This window comes from Sinocyclocheilus anshuiensis, unplaced genomic scaffold (assembly GCF_001515605.1).
Source record: "Sinocyclocheilus anshuiensis isolate Anshui unplaced genomic scaffold, SAMN03320099.WGS_v1.1 scaffold787, whole genome shotgun sequence".
NCBI lineage: Eukaryota > Metazoa > Chordata > Actinopteri > Cypriniformes > Cyprinidae > Sinocyclocheilus > Sinocyclocheilus anshuiensis.
This window is the reverse complement of record NW_015548230.1, coordinates 366228-389317: the sequence shown is the minus strand read 5'-3', so window position 1 is coordinate 389317 and position 23090 is coordinate 366228. Positions and strand designations below refer to the sequence as shown.

Here is a 23090-nt window from a genome sequence, read left to right as displayed (position 1 = left end):
ACTAAAACAGTGTTATATATTTTGCTGACTTGTGTACTTACATTATCCCAAATGTTTCGAAGAATGTTTAAATCCAGAGAAATAAGCAATTTTAACTAGTAACACAGACCGTGTCTATAGTGTCATTGTGTCGCCTGCCAATGACGTCATAACCCCTCGATTTCTGGTTTTGTTTTGTAGAAAACATAACACCAAAGACGCTTTAATATGTTATGCGTTTTATTAGACCGGTGACAACCGCACAGAGTAGCATTATAACAGAACTTTCAGATGTATCTAGTATGATAAAACAGCGATGCTTTACCCCACATACGCATGACCGGAAGGAGCGGAAGCGGTCGACTGTGTCATAATAAAAGCTCCGCTGCTTTCGAGCCGTGTGTCGCGCTCATTCAGCAGCCTCGTTTCGCTTCGACGGCTTTCAGCCTCACCCTGCTTCATTCTACTACGTTAATAAATCATTAGCTCCTCCATGACCATGATTTCTGCCCAAGTCCCGTCGGATTGCATCGGCTGTGGGGATGAAGACCACAACTCCCATGATTCCACACTCAGTCACGGTGTCATCAAACTACGCCTTTGTCTATTTGTTTATTTTGAATACGCGCCCTCTAGCGGCGAAAACTTACATATTGTGCCTTTAAAATAATATTATACTAAAAAGGAATTTTCAATATTAAGCAGCATAACGGACTGTTTTTGCACAGCTAAAATAACTGGAAGCGGATGACACATTCAAGTTACAAATGGCCGCACCCGTTCTCATGTTAAAATAGGGTGGATATTGTATTGTATTGTCTAGGTCATTATGTGCATACGTAATGTCAGCATCAAATCAAAATTATTCCAGTTGCACAATTTATCAGCACACATTAGTCTAAAGAAAAATATTAGAATTATTGTTTAATAATATAAAATAATCCACTGAAACTGTCACACCCCTGTGGACTGTTGTGGGTTCTCCCTCTGTGTCCCTATTTGGTTGTTCCTGTAATGGATTAATAATAATATTGTAACGCCCCTGTGGACTGTTTATTGTGGTTTCTTCCCCTTTTGTTGGTTTAGCCTGTACTATCATTAGTTAATTACCCTCATTGTGCTCACCTGTCTGCCACTAATTATCCACCCTATATTAGTTCCTGTCTGTCTGAGCTTTAGTGGTCGGTTATTGTGAATGTTACTCCGTGTGTGTGTGTGTGTTCTTGACCTGCCTGGATGTTACCTGTTGTGGATATTAAAGTGCTTATTGGAATTCTTGTCGTCTTCGTCATCCCTGCCTGTTTCCACACACGTGACCGTGACAGAATAACCGACCCAAAAAGAAAAGTATAGCGGCGTCTTTCCCCTCGTTTGTTTTTCCGGTTTTTGTCAGTTTTTATTTTGGTGTTATGGATTACCCCGCCTTCCAAATCCTCCTGCTGGAGCAGGGGGAACGCTCTCTCGAGGACCACACGAACGACTTTCTGTCCCTGGCTCACCTCACGCACTACCCGGACAACTGCCTCTGTACATTCTATCAAGTTGGACTTAACGCCACCACACGAGCGCAGTTGTCCGGGGATGGTCCTCGAGAGAGCCTCGCCACCTTCATTGAGTGGGTGCTGGTGTCCTGCCAATCGAGACTCACTGTGGACATCGCGGATGACGACACCAACCCCACTCCGGACCCAGAGCCCAGTCAACTTCCACCCCATGGCGCGGAGCTGCCGGAGCCCACCACAGACAGAGAGCCAGAGCCTGCCGCGGTCATTGAGCCATCGCCATGTCTCCACGGCGCGAGGACGCGCCTTCCGGGAGGGGGGCGATCTGTCACACCCCTGTGGACTGTTGATTGTGGGTTCTCCCTCTGTGTCCCTATTTGGTTGTTCCTGTTCTCATTATTAGTTAATCACCTCATTGTGCTCACCTGTCTGCCCCTCGTTATCTGCCCTATATCAGTTCCTGTCTCTTGTATTCTAGTTTGTTGGTTATTGTGAATGTTACCCTGTGTGTGGGTTCTTTACCTGCCTGGATGTTACCTGTTGTGGATATTAAAGTGCTTATTGGAATTCTTGTCGTCTTTGTCATCCCTGCCTGTTTCCACACACCGTGACCGTGACAGAAACAATGTCACCAAGCCCTTATTTTCCAACCCCTCCCCCAACAATCACCTGGCTCAACTTTAATAAGTAAGTCCTTGCATTTTTTCTTGTTGAATGTCCTGATTCTCTCAAGAATATGTCACATTATGGAAGAAAAATCGTCTGAGAATGAAGTTTCATGTTGGCTTTATGCCAGCGAGTGGCATTCAGTTATCTCAAAAATAAAAAAGTAAATGAGTGGGATATTGTTTACAATAAGCGCTCATGTATACTACACATATTCCATGCATATAGACCATTATATACTATGCACAGTATACAGCATACTGTAGAAATAGTAGGAGTATGGTAGTATGTAGTATGAGTAGTATGCAACTCTGAAAACAGTCTGCAATTGAGATTTCCTTATTTTAATTAACTGAAGATCAGCCAGGATAACTGCTACTCATAGTCAAATGAAGAAAAACGGTCAGTTTTTGCCGTTACACTGACATCTATTTTTAGATGCATTATTCACATCTGCATTGTTCCAACAAAGAAAGTGTTTATCAAAGCAAGGATTCATTTTTCAATATTGTCAGTCTCCTTTCCTGCTGTCCGAGGAAAGGACATCCTGTGTCTTTAATTCACAAACACTGAAGCATTGCATGTTTTCCAAAAACACGAGAGACTAGCATGAGAGAAAATTGTGACTTCAAATATTTATTATTTAAAATTTAACAACATTAAATATTCATAAAACATTGATTTATTAAACATAAATAAATGCATAAGATTGAGAAGTCAATGTAGATTTCATTTCAGGTGGCATTTAAAGGGGTCATATGATGCGATTTCAAGTTTTCCTTTCTCTTTGGAGTGTTACAAGCTGTTCGTGAATAGATAAGATCCCTAAAGTTGCAAAGACTAAAGTCTCAAACCCAAAGAGATATTCTTTATAAAATTTAATCAGTAATTATGTCCCCACTGGATGCAACAAATGCCTTGTTTGTAATGGGTTTTAATGTTTTTGTCACGTCGCTCCAGGACACGGCATCACAATATGGTAAGGGGCGTAACATTTCTGTCACACGCTTGAGGTATTCGGCCAATCACAACACACTGGATAGCTGGCCAATCAGAGCACACCTTGCTTTTCAGACTGATGAGCTTTGTAAAAATCGACGCGTTTCAGAAAGGCGGGGCATAGAGGAGAAACAATAATGTACAGTATGTGGAAAATAATGTGTTTTTTGAACCTTAAACCGAATAAACACATTGCATTACACCAAATACACAAAATAATGTTCTTTTTTAGAAGTGTCATATGACCCCTTTAAAGGAAAAGTTCACCCCAAAATGGAAATGCTGTCATTCCTTACTCACTCTTCACTTTTTCTGACCTCATATTTTCTTGGCTCTTTGAAACGCAAAAAAAGTAGAAGGTGATTCATGCTGCAAAACTTCACGAATGACAAGCCAGAGTGTAAATATACAGGAGCTCTGGGAACAGCTCTCTCCATCTCTCTGTGCATCTATATGTGGAAGGAGGGTGTGTCTGTTAGTGGAGCCCAGGCCGGGAGAGGAAACGGACAATGTGCGCTCAGCAGGAACAATAGCTGCCTGTCCAACACAAAGAGCCTGGCTCGCAGTACGAGGCCTGGAGGCCCCTCTGGGACAACAAAGACCCCTCCATCTCTCTCCTCCCTCTGCTTCCTTCCCTCCCTTCACTTGTTCACTTGTGGCCTTTCTGTGGCTCTCGCTCCGGATGAAGTGGCTAAACTCAAGAATTGTGCTTTATTTTCTGTATTATTTACGTTGTCTACAAAATTATTACGTATCTGAATCCGTTCAGGAACAAAACACCATTGTGTGTTGATCAGAGACGCACAACAGTTCTTGAAATAGAGCAAAAATAGAGTACTATTGACAATGTTGTGTCTAAAACGCAAATCACTGAATATTAATTTCTTTTTAACCCAAAATGTTTTATGACATAGTTGTTTTTGTTGGGCATTACATTTGCAATTGTGCAGACATTCAGGAAAAACAGCACTCTTGTGATACTGCTTAACTATAAAATGTTATAAACATAAAATAGCATACAGGGACATTTTATGCCCTCTTATCTTGAATTATTTTGTGGCTTTTTAAATTAATTTAAGGCAAGACACTACAGACCACTGTTTTTTTTCCCCCATAAACTGGTGAAAGCTTTGAGATTTTGGTCTTTTTTTTTCTTTAATAACTTGTCTTCTTTCAGACTAGTGGAAATAAAAACTCAAAAATTCACATTTATATTACACATGATCTATTTGCATCTGTAGATTTCAATTACCATACATATCTTTAAAGGCCATTTTCTCTTATTATCTTCTGATTTATGGTGAGATAAGTAGACATCCAAAATAAAACAAGAATTTTAAACCTAACTTTATCCATTGTTCAGACTTCTGTTCTAAAAAATTATGCACAAAATAGTGCATATGTCTAATTTCCATATTTAAACTTAACATTTCAGAAAACTTGTAATATAATAAAGCAATAAGCCCCGTGAAGCCGTGGTTTACAGGGAATTTATAACAGCTAAGGGGCATTGTTAGGCACGACAACGGAGCTAGCGGAGTGCCTAAAACCCCCTTAGCTGTTATAAATTCCCTGTAAACCACGGCTTCACGGGGCTTATTGCTTTTATAAAATGGTTATTCCATATACGTAGTACGGTTTCACAAAATAAAACAGAGCAAATAAAGAGTAATGATATGAGTAATGAGTAATTGACATTTGTCTTAATGTACTGTGAGTAATCAAATGGGAAAGTATGGTGGCACTGGCATATATTAGTATGTGCGGTGTTATTTTGGGGTCTGATGAGGGTTTGTAAAGCCGAATTCTATACAAATTTAAAATAGGTCGTCACGTCATGCTTTGAAACTGCTTTAGCACTGCCCTGGTTATTCCACTGTGACATCCTAAGTGTTTTTCATGGCAGTGCTTAATCAAAAAGAGTTGGGCAATCCTGCAGTTTTATCAGCGCAGAAATCTTGTCACATTTTTCTATTTAGTCACAGTCTGGACTCCTGAAAACAAAAATTCAGCCACGTGTCTCCAGACTTTTGACTGGTATGATGTACTGTACACAATACACAAAGTCTCAAAAGTAAGTAGTAGTAGTAGTAGTATGATTACTGAGTGATGTTCTGCTTCTGTTTGCTCATGTCTTCCTGTTGAAATGATCTCCTCTCTCAAGTAAGTACCATTTTGATTAGCCGTCGTACCTACAATGACTGTGCACTGTGTAAACAATGAGTGACGTATACGCGCGAGAGATCACTTCCGGCGCTTGCGTAAACTACGCCAGAGCACGTACACACCTCACGCACCGGATGGCATGCGCACGCTCAAAGACAGTTGGACATAGTGGTGTATTAGAGGTAAAATATGATATAAATACTGTTCGGTTTCTGGCACAAACCGATCGTTTCGTGTCTTAGGACATCAATGTGTCGTCACGAGCCGCAGGGTTTAATTTGGATTTGTCTGTGCATGTTTTTTTTACTCTCATAGATTTTGTTACCATTGCCATGCATTATACGACTGATAGACTGCAACGGCTGGAGTTAAAAATCTCCGTTTGTGTTCTACTGAAGAAACAAAGTCACCTACATCTTGGACGCCCTGGGGGTAAGCAGATAAACATCATATTTTCATTTTTGGGTGAACTATCCCTTTAAGTATTCCTTAAGGGGGTCAAAAAAGCACTCTAAAGTAAATTGCAAATTTAAACTATAATTAATTTAATAGCACTTATAGTATGCTAAAGTGTACTGCTTTTTCCAAAGTGTGTCTATGTATGGTTCGGAACACGTCTAATGTGTCTCTGTACCTGTATTAACCGGTCTTTGGGCCTCAGGCCGGATCTCTGTGCTGGCGAGTCGTCATCTATAGCTCTGATGAACTGGCCGGGTCTGGACTTCTCGCTGTGCAGGTTAAAGCCGAAGCCACTGGGACCTTTCTTAATGACACATAGCCGGGGTCTGAGATGGGTCTTCAAGTCCTTCAGGACAGACAAAACACAACATCAGCACAATGAAACACAAGCGCGTGCCACTGGAATGCAGGAAGTTTGGCGTCTCGTTGTCTGTGCCTTTCATCTTATAGGATATCGTCTTATATAGTATCTTAAAGAGCAGAAGTCCTTAACTTCAGAATCCAAGAAGGCGGCCTCACTAAATCCTGAGGCCGGTTACGTAAACTGTTTAGTCTAGTCTTCCAAGTTAATCAACTAATTTTTTTTTTTTTTGAATTGGTCATATCTTTTTTCCATCAATTACATAAATAATTAGACTGGTCTAATTTGAATCCGAAAAGTAAGACTCTTACTCATTGACTAACTGCTAGCTGGTCAGACTAGTTCTTAAGACACGGTCTTAGCATTTTGTCTGTGTTTATGTTTTTGGCCCTTGACCAAATCCAAATGACTGTATAAATCACAAAAAAACTTAATGCCTAATTTTCATGTGATTTTCATCCAGCTGAGAACCTTTCATTTGTGAAAAAGAAGTACACTTTAGCATACTTTAAAAAAAGACTACTTATTATGGAAATAGAATACTTAAAAAAAATACTTAAATGTGGATTTAATTTTATATTAAATAAAATTAGTTGAACTTAGAGAGTTAGAATTCTATTTTATTTATTTGTATTTATTTATTTTTTGAGCAACCCTAAGTAGGACTTAAGCACATCTTCATATATAATTTCATAATTACTTCTACTGTCTTATGGTGATTAAATGTACTGATGAATGTACTAACAAGCATTTATGGTAAATTAAAATATAAACTTGTATAACATATTTATTTATATTTGTATATATTGTTATATATATATATATAAATATATATATTATATTTACTATTTACATATATTTGTAATTACACATTTGTAATCATCAAGATGCAATTTAGTACATTTAAAATATACTGTGTTAACTGCAAACGTAATATCGAATAACACACTACATTTAACAAAATTATAATCAGGTACTTTACATGTCCATTAGTATGTTAGTCAACACATCAAAATAAGTGTATGTGTACGTCTTTATAACATCACAAAAGGTCAATTAAAACATAATTAAAAATGTACTTTAATGTAAACCTTTAAATTTGACATTTTTACAAAGTGCAGTTTTTAAAAGTGTACTTAAGTATGAAAAGTGTCTCCCTTTAAGTACACGTAAGTGGCTTTTTATTCCATTATTATATATGATCTGCAAGTATAGTTTATTTAATATTTTTAATAAAATTTCAGTTTTATTATTATTTTATTGTCTTTTAAACATACAGAACAACATAGACAAATATAAAATAAAAAGGTAGACTTGTCAAAGTACAGTTTATTTTTAAGATGACAAGGGAATGACACTGCGAGCACATTCAACGCAATTAAGTGCACTTCATTTTCATAAGGGTTTCATTACGGGCTCCAGTCCTGTCTGCTGGGCTGTGCTGCTGGACTGAGGAATAGACCCAGACAGAAGGATGTTTGCCCTTTGTCCTGAATGTGATGGAAGTGGACAGCGCACAGGATGAGGTCCCCTGATTATGAGCCACCCCTCACTGTTCTCACACGGTACACGTACGGTGCATTGTCATCCAGGAAAATAACACCCTTCCGCTCCAAGTTGGGTCTTTTTATAGTTTTTGGACAGTGATTCAAACTACTATTTGTGTTTAATGCATCGTTGATTATACTTAACCATACAATAAAAAAACAGATTTCAACACAGGTGGGTTTGTAATGGGAAACAATTTCATTTTCCTGGTGGGTACAATAAACCTACGTCAGGGTAGGTGCCATATTTAGTTTAACACAAACAAAAACGAGGCTGTCAGGGACTGTCCATGCAATATCATACTTTTCTGATCCAAAGTTTATTACGTCAGCGGTTTGATCACTTGACTGCAAATATAAGCAATGGCAACAGTGAAACCAAGATGAACAATTATAATTAAGCACATAAAACACCACCGCAGAGCAGTCCTCCCATCCCAGCATTCTCACTCTTACACACAGCACTACGGCAGCATTTCCTCTCTGTTGGGCTCAAGCGCAGGAAGAGCTGGACTTCCTGTGGACCACACTTGCTTTCCACTGTCAGAAACAATGTGGAACACCACCCGCCTTCATCCACCCTGAACCACGGCACAACTCACACGCTCCATCACAGAGCCGTCAGCCTGGCGCTCTGTCTGTCCTCCACTCTGAGGATGGGTGGACATCGTGTGTAGACGAATCAGTCTGTGAGGGCTGTAACCTGCCCCGATGAATAGTTCTGCTGCTTTTTAGACACATTTTAACCTCCACTCTGAAATCTATTAATAAATCACAACACAACATGATCTGATCATTCTGCCCACTTGAATAAATCAATCAGACTTTCTACAGTGGATTATGTAAATGTGGATCAAATGCTTTGAAACACCAGTGAAACATTGCTACATTTGGTTACGTAGAAGACAGATTTTATGATATTTTGTTTTTCTGCAATACATATTTCGAATTTTTCACTAGGTGACTTGAATAGGTCTGTTTTGAAAGAATTAAAGGGTTAGTTCACCCAAAAATGAAAATTAGCCCATGAATTACTCACCCTCAAGGCATCCTAGGTGTATATGACTTTCTTCTTTCAGACGAATCCAGTCGGGGTTATATAAAAAATGGTCTTTTATCTTTCAAGCTGTTTAATGGCACTCAGCGGGTGTTGCATGCATCATTCCAAAAGAAGTAAAATAAAGAGCATCCATCCATAATAAAAAGTGCCTCACACGGCTGCACACGGGTGAACAAAGGCGTCCTGTAGCGAATCGATGCGATTTTGTAAGAAAAATAACCATATTTAAAACATAATAATCAATTTAACCTAGCTTGCGCCAACAGTTGTACACGGAAGCAGCTCCGGGAGGATGACGTAAGATGTCGGCATTGCGCATGCGCTGGTGAGTCTCGTGAAAACTAATGTTTGTTTACAGGAGCAGAGGAAGCAAAGTTTCCTTACTTTAGCAAAGGAAAACCAGTCTCATCTTGGCTTATATCGAAATCCTCCGACATTCTTCTTTACAAATTATTTATTATGGATGGGTGCGCTTTATTTCACTTCTTTTGGACTGATGAACTGCAACACCCGCTGACTGCCATTAAACAGCTTTGAAGATCAAAGTCAATTTTTAATATAACTCCGATTGGATTCATCTGAAAGAAGGAAGTCATATACGCCTAGGATGGCTTGAGGGTGAGTAATTCATGGGCTAATTTTCATTTTTGGGTGAACTATCCCTTTAAGGCCTGTTTAACCCAAGGATGATAACTATAACATTAATTATAACTATAATGTTTTAAGAATGGTTCTAATTCCATGAGAAAAGGGACATCCACAACACAAGTACAGTATAATGATAACAAAACAGAGGAACTATATTGTTGGAATCCCTTTCAGAATGCATTTTCCAGCTGATGAACGAGAAAGACATTGTCAGCCAATCAGAATCCACACAGCTTTAACGCGGCAGACAACAACACTGCACACTTATAATGTACAGGACTGTATCACCCATCCATTTATTGGACTGATGAATGGAACGGATGGACAATGACTTTTAGGGAGCCATTCTTTTAGGGCTGAATGATTTGGTGAAATTTTGATGTGATTTTTCTGATAAAAATTATGAACTGTGATATGACAAATATTTAACATGCCATATTGCTGTTGCTTAGACATGCACACTTTACAAAAACTAAACCTCTATGTCAGTAACCATAAAGTGAACAGTTAAAATATTTCCACTTGAGTTATCATAGGCCACATTCCCACTGATTTTGACACATTCAGTATGACTATAAAAAAATAATTATCATTATTACAAGAAACATTATACTGTTGTAATAATACTATTGACTTATTTAACAAAACATTTATTTACTAAAAAATATTTTTATTCTTCAGAACAATAGTACAAGACTAACATTTATGCCTTTCTTTCATTTCTTTATTTTCAAATTTGTTAAAGCTTTTATTTTGTGTAGAAATGAGTTCATGTGGAGCAGCATTTACTGTGAACCGAGCCACTCTGAGACACTGAAACACCGGATCATCAGCTGCTCGCATGTAAATGAACACCATGCCAAGCTTATATTTATTCAATGAAATCGCAGCGATTTTATAAGCCATATCACAATTTTGATTAATCGGCTGAACAAAATTAAATGACTGATCCCATTTCTTTCTCGCCTCAACGGTAAATGCTCTGCTGCCATGTTGGACCACGGGCCACATCATCAGTTCAACAGAGGATGTGTTGTGCGTCTCATGCGGAGGAATCTCAGAGAGGGCATGGAATCTGAGGAATCTGCTGCAATCACAAAAGCCTGTCCATCTTGTGAGGATGAAACATTGAAATGAAAATGGGAGAAACCAAGGTTTGGCTTCCACAGAACATCCTGTGTACACAACCCCGGCCTTGACCTGAGATCAGCCCTGCTTACCCGACACAATCACTGCAACTGCCAACACCAAAAGATCTTCCAAACTCTGAAACATGGAGGGAGTTAGTATATATTTTGGGTTGCTTTACTACTTGCAGTTTACTGGGGGACCAATGAATTTTGTTAATGAAACACAGCTGAGGTTAAATCATTCAAAATCCAGGAAAATATCCAAATTACAAAAGTAAATCTCTGTTCACGCCCAAACAGAGAAAATTACATATACTGTATCACAACGTCCAAATCCTCAAATGCACAGACATGATGTGCTGTGATCTGAAACAGGCTGTTCAAGTGAGATATGCAAAAATATGGAAAAATATCAAAATAAGCCATCTGGAAAAATTAACCACAATACCTTTCCCTTTTCCTTTCATCTTATTGTCATACACTCCAAATGCACATTAGACAGACCATCCAGAAAATTAATTTTGTTTTGTTTTTGATACATTAGAATTAAAGGACTAAAATTTATCAGACCTTTTTTGCATGCATAATACTTACATAGCAAATAGCCTAGCTGTCTGCAGGCATTGCTAAGATGGTTGCCAAGTGAACCTACTGTATCTAAATTGCATAACATTTGATGCAGACAAAGCCATTGCAGACATTTCTGCAGTTTCCAAAGTGTCCATGAATATTTTCTCACAGCTGAAAATTTCATGACGCAGCAAGATCATATTTGTAAACTGAGTCAGCTGATTAGATGTTAAAGGAGAAGCTGATCTGAAGTCTGAAGTGTTTCTTCTGACTCTCATGCTATACATTGCAACACTAGCAGAAATGCCAGTTAAATAATCAAGAAATAAAATGTATAGTTCTTCCTTGCTTATATTTTTTGTTAGAAATTTCTTGTTGACTGCTGATTCAGTGATAAAGGATTGCCCAGAAAATTATATAACATAGTAGACACAGTGAATCATAAAGCCCAAAAAAACAGCCTTAATTATTGGCTTTGTATATTCAAATGACTGTACCCAATACTATGCAGGTATGTAGCTTTGACTAGGCAAACATTTAGCAAAGGAGCGCTAGTATGCAGCTGCCTGTTCAGACTGTGACAAGCTTATCAGCCATTTACAATTCCACAATCATGTCATCAATGACTCTTCAGTCACCCCTGTATTGCTTACATACTTGAAAATACAGTCCCGGTGGTTTGAGCCCTGTCTTAGCCAGGAGGTTACTCTACATTCAGTTTGCATGTTCTCCCCGTATTGGCATGGGTTTCCTCCAGGTTCACCGGTTTCTCCCACAATCCAGAATATGAATTTGTGAATGTGTATATTATCCCTGTTATGGACTGGCCATCCATCCCACCCTGGATTGTCCAATCCTTCTCCTGGAGTGCCAATTTCCTGCAGAATTCAGCTCCAACCTCCCCAAACACACCTGCCTGGAGTTTCTGGTAATCCTGAAGACCTTGATTAGCTGGTTTAGGTGTGTTTAATTAGGATTGGAACTAAACTCTGCAGGACAGTGGCCCTCCAGGAGCAGGATTAGATACTCTCGGTTCAGGGTGTTTCACAGTGTCATCCAGAGTCGGACTCAAGTCTGTCTCAAGTCCGAGTCCAAGACCATATTTTCTATGACTAGTTAAGACCAGTTCATCCAAGTCCAGACCAATTCCACATGCTCCTAAAAACATGATCTCAGACCTGGACTTGAGTCAGAGTCTGGTATTGTCTGGAGTACTACAACACTATTTATTCCCTGTCTACAGCCTGTGATACTGGGATAGACACTAGCATCATCAAGACCCTACATAGGACAAGCGGTTTGGAAAATGAATGGATAGATTTGCGGTGGTTTATATCAATGTTTCTTAACTCTGTTCTTTGTGGCACACAAACAGGCACAACACCCTATTTCCAAGCTCTGTCTAACACCTGATTCAACTCAGCTTGCTAGCAGAGACTCCAAGACTTGAAATGGATGAGCCAGATAAGGGAGACATCCAAAATGTTGGTCTATCTCTACAAACAGGGATTGAAAACACCGTATAATTTACTGTAGACACATACTGTATGGTAGATGGGTTGTGACAACTATATTCTGTAGGTATTCTAATACAACAATCTTGACCAACAGTTTATTAGAATACACTGAAAAGTAAACCCTCTGACAACAAATATTTACACATACCCTAATATATAAATAATTCCCTAGTGAACTTCCTGTAGATGAATGGCACATATTACAGTGGACTGATCTCCACATGGTCACTGTATGACACAAGTTACATCTGTGCTAAGATATAAAGGCTTGATAAGACAAATTACAGCTTCCACAAAAATTAAACATCTTTCTCAACAAAGTGAAAAACATTTCCATTCACACAGCTTAATTTCACCCTGTCGGGTCCAAAGTTCACACATATTAGACTAAATGGCCTGCAAATGATCAACCTCACTGTCAAGCTTACCCAGCTCTAGTCTACAACACCACAGATGACGTAAAACAAAAACAAACAGTAAGTGTTCATGAGTCAATAATGAACTTGTACTCTTGTTCTGGTAACAGGTGGTGTATTACTGAACTCTCCCGGAATGGTATCAGAGCTATTAAATGTACAAACATATCCCACAACTGAGCCCTATTATGTCTTTAACTAAATTCCAGACAGTGCAGAGTCTATTTCTCATCTCTGGGAGCGAATCTATCACTCTCCATCCACTCAACTGGTCTGATTCCAAACTTATGGGCATATCCTTCGTGGTATCCTGTAAGCGAGGAGTGTCTAAGGAGGATACATTTACACTAGTGTTATTGAGTCACTTCAGTGAATGACAGTATTCATGTTGATGATGCAACCATAAGGTTCTGACCCAAAAATACAAACAGTAAGAAAACAGCCTAAATTACATCAGAAACCCACTCGGGGTACCTCAGGGTTCGATACATGGCCCCTTCCACATTTAGTTAATTATCTCCTCTGTCTGAACACATTGTAAAGCATGTATTCATGAACCATGATCTGAACTGGTCTATACAAGCTCTTTACATGTTGCTTTGCTTGTAGCAGTGTCATTGGCCCTGGCGGAGATGCTAATCTATTTTAGGTTGATAAAGTTTGCCATTTCAATTCAGACTTTGTTAAATAAAACGTTTTGCTTATTGTCAGAGTAGCTTCCATCCACAAACCCCAAGAGGAAAAACCCTCTTCACCTGCCCTTCCTCTGACCAGCCACCCAAAACCACTGACCTGTCTATGAGTGTGAGGTGGGTTTGGCCCGCTCTCACAATAGAAAGACCAGATCTCCACCCTGGACACTAGATAGAGAACACACACACAAGCAATCCCGACTATCTTTAGAGGAACCTGCACCCACCCACCTCCATCTATACAGTCTGTGTTTACATGCTAACAATCATCCGTTTCAGGCCATACCACAGAGAGACTGGTGTTTGTTTATTAAAGGTACAGTGTAATTTGATCTCTAAATTCTTGGCTTTCACACTGACAACAATGTAGCAGGTCAAAAAGCTACAGATCTAGGACAGAAAGTTACCAGATGTTGGTAAATCAAACTGACGTGGACCAATGAGAATAAAATAAAACTGGTTTGAACATTCTGCATACACATGATTAAATAAGATGATTTTGACCTGAGTTTCACCTAGTTTCGGTTCACTGGTGCACACCAGCTTTTGGAAAACTGGTTTCATGCCAACCAAACAAAACAATCGCTGATGTCAAACAGACCAAAAGCTCTATTGTGAAAGTGCCCGACTAAACCAATCATCAAAAGTGAGAAGAGTTTGTTGCATAAAGTTCTCAAAGAAAAGCCATTTACATGAAAAGAAAAGCTTTGCTGACCACACTACAACTAACAAATACTTCTTTTAACTACATTTTAAGTGGATCCAACCACAAGACCAAAAGTATTTCCTTTGTCTGGATCCTGAACTTCTTGGTAATTAATAAAGACAGATCCAGGGTCAGATGTTCTTCTTGTTGTTGGTAGACTAAGAGTGGGAGCACTGCTCCTAGATCAGTGCTTAAAGACAGGGGAAGTGTGATATCTGCACATCCATGAAAACAATCAGAGGAAACCGCTCTCAGCTTTCTGGAGTGCCTGCTCTGCCAGCGGCTCCAAGGACAGATTCCCACAGACTGACTACAGCCTCTTTGAAGATCCGCTTTCAAAAACACCCCGATCACACGATCTTGTCTCTCCATGAGTGTTTCCAATATAAATGTGATTATATTTAAAAGCTCAAAATCAAAATGTACTGAATTTCATGCAAAAAAGACTACATTTCAAACAGAATCAAACCCATGATTCTCACAGTTTTCCCACACCTTTCGATGAATTGATTTTCCATTAATTTTCCAGTCTGATTTTTAGAAATATTTTTTTTTTCTAGAAATTCAGTATTTTAGTGTTAAGCATAATTAGAAATATGCATATCCATATTGAATATGAACAATATATTTGTAATGATTTTGCTGGCTATATAAAACTTTGAATTAGAATATTGTGATGATTCAAAACCATTTTTATTAGGTGATTAATTCTTAAAGACTGCATCATTATACACCAGTTTTGTGACCTGTAGGACAGGATCTGTAATAAGACAGGCATTTTAATAATGCTTGCGATTTAAACTTTAGTAACAAAATGGCATTAGGAGTTGGAAAAGTGAGATTAATTTTTGTGAATCAGTTCAAACTGTCCATTAAAGTGAATAGCATTTTTGTGTCATGATTCACAAAATGTTTGTAAAAGTCTGTGTGGCATTTTTCATATGATGTTTTAGTAAAACGTAAGTAGGTAAATACTGCAGTTCATTGCCATTGGTACATATATCAATGTATATACTGTATACATGATTACAAATATATTTTTTTTTACCTGTTTTCATTTAGCGAAAAACAGTTTGGACTGGGACAATATAATTAATCTAATCTTAATCTATTCTTAGTTCTAAGTTCTTACATTAAACATTTTGAATCAATGTCTGTTGAAGGCTCCTCTGAAAAAAAAACCCAGTATTTAGCCCAGCCCAGCCTCCAGCATGGTTTCACAGGAAATGGCCATTTGATCATGATGGCTCAAGGACTCCAAGTCCTTTTTGTGCCAACTTGCTTTTACAACAAGTTAATATGAAGTAGATCAGGGATCTTGCCCGGTCACTGAGATTCAAGAGTAAATGTGCCCGGCCACGGGATGACGTACCCTAGTTCTTCCTGACAGAGGAGTTACGCAAGAAACAGCAGTTGACCTGGAGAGTCACAGTCAATTTAACCCAACACAAAAGCACTTCCACGCAAGTAATTGCCTCAGAGAAAAGGCTTATGTAAGACCAGTCATCTGAGCATGATCGAAAACAGCCCTGCTATCCTCACAGATTTCATTCTGACTTCCCGTTGGAGCAGTACAGGAAAGCAACAAGGAAAACTATGGGAAGAGTCATGTGGTGGTCATGAAAACATCAGAACACAGCCCGGGTTTTCTCAGTTTCTCATTCAAATGCTCCTGTTGTAATACAAAAGAGAATTACAACTCTTGTGTGATCACAAAAGCAAAAAGACGGAACTTCAGCAACATCATCAGGGTAGTTCTTTAACCGAGGGTAAACTCCGATCTATGTGGAGTCCTATGTGCAGCATGTGATGTATTTTTGCCTATTTTGCCACTTTATACTTGTAAAGAGAAGACAGGAAGTGATTTGGAGAAGCAGAGGGAACAGTATTGTGACTTAATATGTAGTAGGACATGCACTAACTGCTAGGTCACTAATGTGACTCCTTTTAATTATTTTTAACTAAGGAGAAAATATGTAAATTTACATTTGTCTCACAAGTACTCACAAATACTAAACTACAACAAGACAAACTTATTGTTGGCGTGACAAAACTTTTCAAACCTAAATCTGTTTGAAGGCTAGTTTGAAGAAAAAGAAGTGTGCTTAATTGTATTGAATGTGCACTTCAAATCTTAAAAGTATTTTTTTAACTGTATTTGCAGATAATATAATATTAATGAAATAAGAGGCCACTTAAGTGTACTTAGAGAGAGTTCACTTTCAGACTACTGTGACTACACAATTAAGTACTAAAAGTGCACTCACTTTTTAATGTAAAATAAAAGGTTATAAATTAGTACGTTATTAATCTTTTGTCATGCTTTAAAGAAGTACACTTATTTTGATGTGCTGACTAAAGCACATGTAAAGCGCTTGATTATCATTTTAACTGTAGTGTGTTGTTTGATATAATAGTTAATATATTTTAAATGTATTAAATTACAACTACATCATTACAAATGTGTAATTACATATATATATGACATATAAGGTTCAAAATAAATTATATTAAAATATATATTTGAGTTTATCATAAATGTTTGTCAGTACATCAGCAGTAGTTTAACAATATTTCAAAGACAACAGAAGAAATGATGAAATTCCATATAAAGATGTACTTAAGTCCTATTTAAGTGGGTCTGAAAAGAACCCTAAGGTTCAACTAATTGCATTTAATATAAATTTAAACTATAATACATTGTCATTTAATTACAATTAAAATGCAATTAAGGGCCCAAAAACATTACACTCAGTTCACACTTGAGTATATTCTGTTAAAGTATATTATTTTCATAACGAGTAGTCTTTTTTTTTAAAGAATGCTAAAGTGTACATCTTTTTCACAATGTTGCTAAGGTTTTTTAAACAGTTGCTAGAACAGTTTCAGTGTGGTTGATTACTATTGTTTTTACACTGGTTGCTAGGGTACTACAAGGGAGTTGCTATAGCGTTACTACTACATTCTCAGAAAAAAAAAGGTACAAAAGCTGTCACTGAGGTGGGACCTTTTCAAGAGGTACTAAAATGTACCATTTAGGTACTAACATGTACACTTTAGGTAATAATATGTACTTTTAAGGTACTAATGTTTACTATTTAGGGGTAAATAAGGTACAAAGGTGTACCTTAATCAAAGATACAACCCCAGTGACAGCTTTTGTACCTTTTTTCTCTCAGAGTGTATAGGTGATTGCTAAAGTGTTTGCTAGGCAGGGGTTGATTAGCGGTTGCTAAGGTGTTCTGAGAGGTTACTAGGCAGTTGACAGACAGATAGATTGGATTTGATGGACAAAAGCTCTAGGGAAGCTCTAAGAGGAGTAACAATCACATGTTTTTAAAGAAACTATATGGAATATTTTTCATCATCAGCTATGGGTATATATACCCATATAGTACAAAAAGTACAGTTTGTCAAGTAAAATTAACCAACATAACTAGACTGGAGGCTTATATTGTTTAAAGTATAATTTAAAGGGGTCATATGACGTTGCTAAAAAAGTTATTTTGTGTATTTGGTGTAACGAAATGTGGTTTAAGGTTAAAAAAACACATTATTTTCCACATACTGTACATTATTGTTTCTCCTCTATGCCCCGCCTTTCTGAAACGCATCGATTTTTACAAAGCTCTGAAAAGCGAGGTGTGCTCTGATTGGCCAGCTATCTAGTACGTTGTGATTGGCCGAATACCTCAAGCGTGTGACGGAAATGTTACGCCCCTCACCGTACTGTGATGATGCCCTGTCCGGCCGGAGCGACGAGACATAAACATTAAAACCCATTATAAACGAGGCATTTGTTGCATCCAGTGGGGACATAATTACTGATTATAATGACTTATACTGTCTTTTTACGCGTTGCTTTGCATCGCGCCGCATAAACATAAAACCATCGTTGCATCGCGCCGCGTAAACATAAAACCATGTCTGCATTTGTGATCGGAGAAATGACAAACAACAAGTGCTACACTGCCCAAAACTCACGTTTGAATCGTCAGTGGGAAATCCTTTAAATATGAAAACGTACTTACAGTCTGTGAGTCAGAACAGCCGGCATTGTAGTCTACTCTCCCAGGATCAGGAAACAGTCCTCCATAAAATGTGCTTCACACATCTGAATATTTGGGTTGAAGTGTTCTGGAACAGTGTTGTAAATACAACTTAACCACTGATTTCTAGTCGTGTCCTCTTTTGGAAGACCAAACAAAGTAGTTTCGCTTTCACAACGAAACACACAGCGTCTTCACGACATGGCGGCGGCAACAATACTACAGTGAGAATAAAAGTTACGCCTTCTTTCTTTGCGTGAACATTTGGGCGGCGTTATGCAAATCTTCCCACACAGTGACGTAGACATGTGGGGGCGTGTTTAAACGAGGGGTTTTAGGGGGCGTGGACGCGTCTTAACTTTTATAAGGAATATCTCTTTGGGTTTGAGACTTTAGTCTTTGCAACTTTAGGGATCTTATCTATTCACGAACAGCTTGTAACACTCCAAAGAGAAAGGAAAACTTGAAATCGCATCATATGACCCCTTTAACATATTCTCTCTGATGTATCATAAACCTACTTTTCTTTCAGGATGAAGCCAAAATTGTCAATGTGACCCTCAGAGAAGACATTCTCTCCTGGCGCCCCTCATACATACCTGCCCTCATCCGATCAGACTGTTTAGACTAGTGCATCACTACACTACACAGTAGATCACTACAGGTGCAGAACACATCCACACACTGAGAGCACAATGCCAGAAGGGCATTATGGGTAATTTGGTTATGCAGATGACAAGAGAATGAAAAGGGGGTTTAGGCGGTAAACAGGACTGTCACCATGGGGAGGCCAGCTGTTGAGGAGTCTGGCCTTTTTCCTCCTTGAGTGATGTGCAAATCATTATCATGAGAGCAGTACACACACACACACACACACAAGATAGCGCGGTTACAACCGTCTGAACAGAAAATAGAGCCATGCGTGAGAAAAACACAACAAGAGCTTTCTCAGACAGCTGCACTTCATCTGAGCAAAATATAATCCTTCAGCTCTGAAACACACAGATGATCTGTTCATCAGGTGAGCAGCTTTAAATGATGGTGTTCCAGGTAACAATGTTCTCAAGACATCCTGGAACTGTGTGATCGGTTGTGGTGTGAAATTGTGTTTACTCTGGAACGAGGCTGAATGGAGTTGTTTGTCTTCTGTGAGAACTAACTGTCTTCCTGTGGAGGACGTTCTCCTCAAACACGCCAGCCACCCCTAGGTATGTGATCTGCCAAGTGCGCTACAGTGTGTAGTTGTGTATTTCACAGTTGTCATTGCACACTGTTATAATTGCTTGAGGAGTACAAAGCAATTTTTCAACTGCACATATGAACAAAAAATAAATCGAATTGAACTGACTTAGTGGATTTAATGAGACATTTCTGTGAATTAAGCATGACTAATTATAGAGACAAAGGTTAGTGTTAGGATTAGAGTTTAGGGTGAAAGGGTTACTCCACCCCAAAATGAAAACTTTGTCATTAATCACTTACCCCCATGTCGTTCCAAAGCCGTAAAAGCTTCGTTCGTCTTTGGAACACAATTTAAGATATTTTGGATGAAAACCAGGAGGCTTGTGACTGTCCCATTGACTGCCAAGTAACTTACACTGTCAAGGTCCAGAAAAGTATGAAAGACATCGTCAGAATAGTCCATCTGTCATCAGTGGTTCAACTGTAACATTATAAAGCGACGAGAATACTTTTTGTACGTGAAGAAAACAAAAATAACAACTTTATTCAACAATTCGTCTCCTCTGTGTCTCTCCGCATCACCGTAGCACCATTTTAGAGAATATGTGCTAAATGCAAGCAGCGTACGCTCTTCTGTGTCAGCCGCGCCACACGGATGCGCTGTTTTCATTCAAATCAAAGCGTAAATACACGTAGAAAACATATCCTTGTGTCGCGGCTGACACAGAACAGCAAACGCTGCTTGCATTTAGCGCATATTCTCCAAAATGGCGCTACGGTGATGCGGAGAGACACAGAGGAGACGAATTGTTGAATAAAGTTGTTATTTTTGTTTTCTTCGCATACAAAAAGTATTCTCGTCGCTTCATAACGTTACGGTTGAACCACTGATGGCAGATGGACTATTCTGACGATGCTTTTCATACTTTTCTTGAGAGTGAAATTTACTTGGCAGTCAATGGGACAGTCACAAGCCTCCTGGTTTTCATCCAAAATATCTTAAATTGTGTTCCGAAGACGAACGAAGCTTTTACGGCTTTGGAACGACATGGGGGTAAGTGATTAATGACAAAGTTTTCATTTTGGGGTGGAGTAACCCTTTAAGTTTAACCGTTACAAAAAGTACTGTGGCAGTACCATGTTAAGGTGATTACTTTGATAAACAAGTACCATATTCATTCACAATGTACTGTATTTGCATGGTACTATAGTACTTTATTGGTGGGTTATACGAGACAACTAGTTATTTTAGTATAAACTTGCATGAATGTGCTAGTATATTTACAAACATTTTGTGGTAATATCACTGTACTTTGATATATACAGGGGTGTTACAATGCCACAGATGTTCAGATTAGTGCTCAACCGGTGCTTTTTTTTTCTCAGTGGTTGATTCTTATTACATAACTTCCCTTGTGAAAAAAGAAGTACACTTTTAGCATAGTTTCAAAGAGAGAATATACTTTTAAAAAGAATATACATAAGCGTGAACTGAATGTAATGTAAGTAAATGAAAATGTATCGTTTCAATTTATATTAAACACAATTAGCTAAACTTTAGAACTTTAGAGTGCTTTTTGACCCACTTACTGTAAGTAGGGCTTAAGTACATCTTTATATGTAGTTTCAATATGGTAAAATATACTTTAATGTCATTTCAATTGAATCTTGTATGTCATATATATTTGTGATTACCGATTTATAATGCTTAAGTTGCAATTATTTACTTTTAAAGTAACTTGCTTTAGTATGTAAGTCAACACATCAAAATAAGTGCTCTTCTTTAAAGCACAACAAACTTAATAAATCTTTTGATTTGACAATATTACAAAAGTACACTTTTTAAAAGTGTACTTAACTGAATTATGAAACAGTCATGTAAGTGTCTCTGCTATAGTTTTTAAAAAATATATATACTTTTAAGATTTGAAGTACACTACAAGTGTTAAAAGGATACAATTAAGCATTCTTCTTTACATCCTTTATGTCCATTATATTATATCATGGTAAATGATTCTCATAATCGAGTTAGCATGATGCATTAAAGTATACAGAAGAATACCGAGGAACTAAACACTTCATAAGTACCATTGTACTTTCGTGTACTTTTCTGTCAGATAAACTTACAATAGGAGTGTATAAAACACAGCAACCTACTTATTACTGTATTTGACTTCTAAAACTAGCACGATACTTTTGAATCAGAGCGCGTGAATCAACGCTCTGCTGATCTCTCACCGTTTCTGAGCTCACGGATGTTCTGAGTTTCTCCACCGAGGGAAGGTGAACGGGAACGATTTCTCCGTTCCTCTCCGGCACCGGCGGCGGCGGCGTGTCTTCCCGCATCATCTCGTCGCTGACCTCGGCCTCATCTTCACACTCGGGCACTGGAACGCCCTCCGTGACAAACTCCTTCAAACACTTCAGCTCGTGTTTCTTCAGCAGCTGGTCGGTGTCCACGTCCACCACTATAAGCTCCAGGTTCCCGGCGCTCGCGCGTATCCTCTCCACGACCTGCTGATGGCTGTCGCTCTCCACGCGCTCTCCGTTCACGAACGCCAACCTGTCGCCGGCGCGCAGACCGGACACCTCGGCGGGGGAGTCGGGCTCCACCAGGCGGATGAACTGGCCGCTTTTGCCCTTCTCTCCGTGCAGATGGAAGCCGTATCCGTTCTCGCCCTTCTCCAGGACGCAGAGACGCGGGCGCAGAGTCTGGCTGGGCATCACGCGAGTCACCTGTTGATTTAATCTGACAAATAAATAGAAATGAAGGATAAATGAGAGTCCTGCGCTCAGATGCTCACGGATGAAGCATGTTACCCCACTCGGCCTCAGTAAATGAAGGGATTTGTTGTTGATAAAGTATGAGAGGAAAGCTCTAGTGTTCGGGTGTTTGATCGGCAGCACATCAGCATCCAAATCCAGCCCATGGAGGAGTGACTCTTATAGAACCTCCTCCTCCTCTAATAGCTCTCTGCACTCAAAGAGAAAGCAGGGTGGACTGGGGTAATCGCTGGGACTTTTTTATTTTTTGCACTTTCGACTTATGTTATTTACTGTAATGCCATCAGCACAATTCACAAATGACATCTCCCTTGGGAATTTCCAGTTTTGGAAGTCTGCTTTAGATTATCATACATAAAATATGATTTTAAAAAGATATTGGAAAGTATTAATGCCATGTTAAATGATATAAATAAATGACAACTGCAGTTATGGTTTCAATTCCTCCTGCCAAAACCAAAAATTGTTTCAAAAGTTAGTGCATTTCCATCAGTGTCAGTGAAGATCTTATAAGGCATGTGATAAACGTAGAAAACAAAGCAAACCCAAGGTAAACAACACTTCTAAGCAGAACATTTTCCAATCAAATATTGTCCAATGGAATTTAAAAAAAAAAGTAGTTTCACAATTCGAATCAATATTTTGTTGCCTTCTTAT

At 38.6% G+C, this 23090-nt stretch overlaps 1 protein-coding gene across 3 annotated transcripts in view; it reads right to left on the bottom strand.

Moving 5' to 3' along the window:
* LOC107654589 (Na(+)/H(+) exchange regulatory cofactor NHE-RF1-like) overlaps positions 1-22670 on the bottom strand; it is a 38033-nt gene extending 15363 nt beyond the window's left edge. The window contains exons 1-2 of one of the 3 annotated variants that reach the window (XM_016441737.1): positions 21888-22670; positions 5947-6117 (exon numbers count right to left, since the gene is read on the bottom strand). In XM_016441737.1, the coding sequence (XP_016297223.1) occupies positions 5947-6117; positions 21888-22373 (657 nt within the window). In that variant the 5' untranslated portion in view covers positions 22374-22670. The remainder of the gene's footprint in view (positions 1-5946; positions 6118-21887) is intronic. The other 2 variants (XM_016441736.1, XM_016441738.1) reach the window with 2 other exon arrangements.
* Positions 22671-23090: the final 420 nt, after the last annotated feature.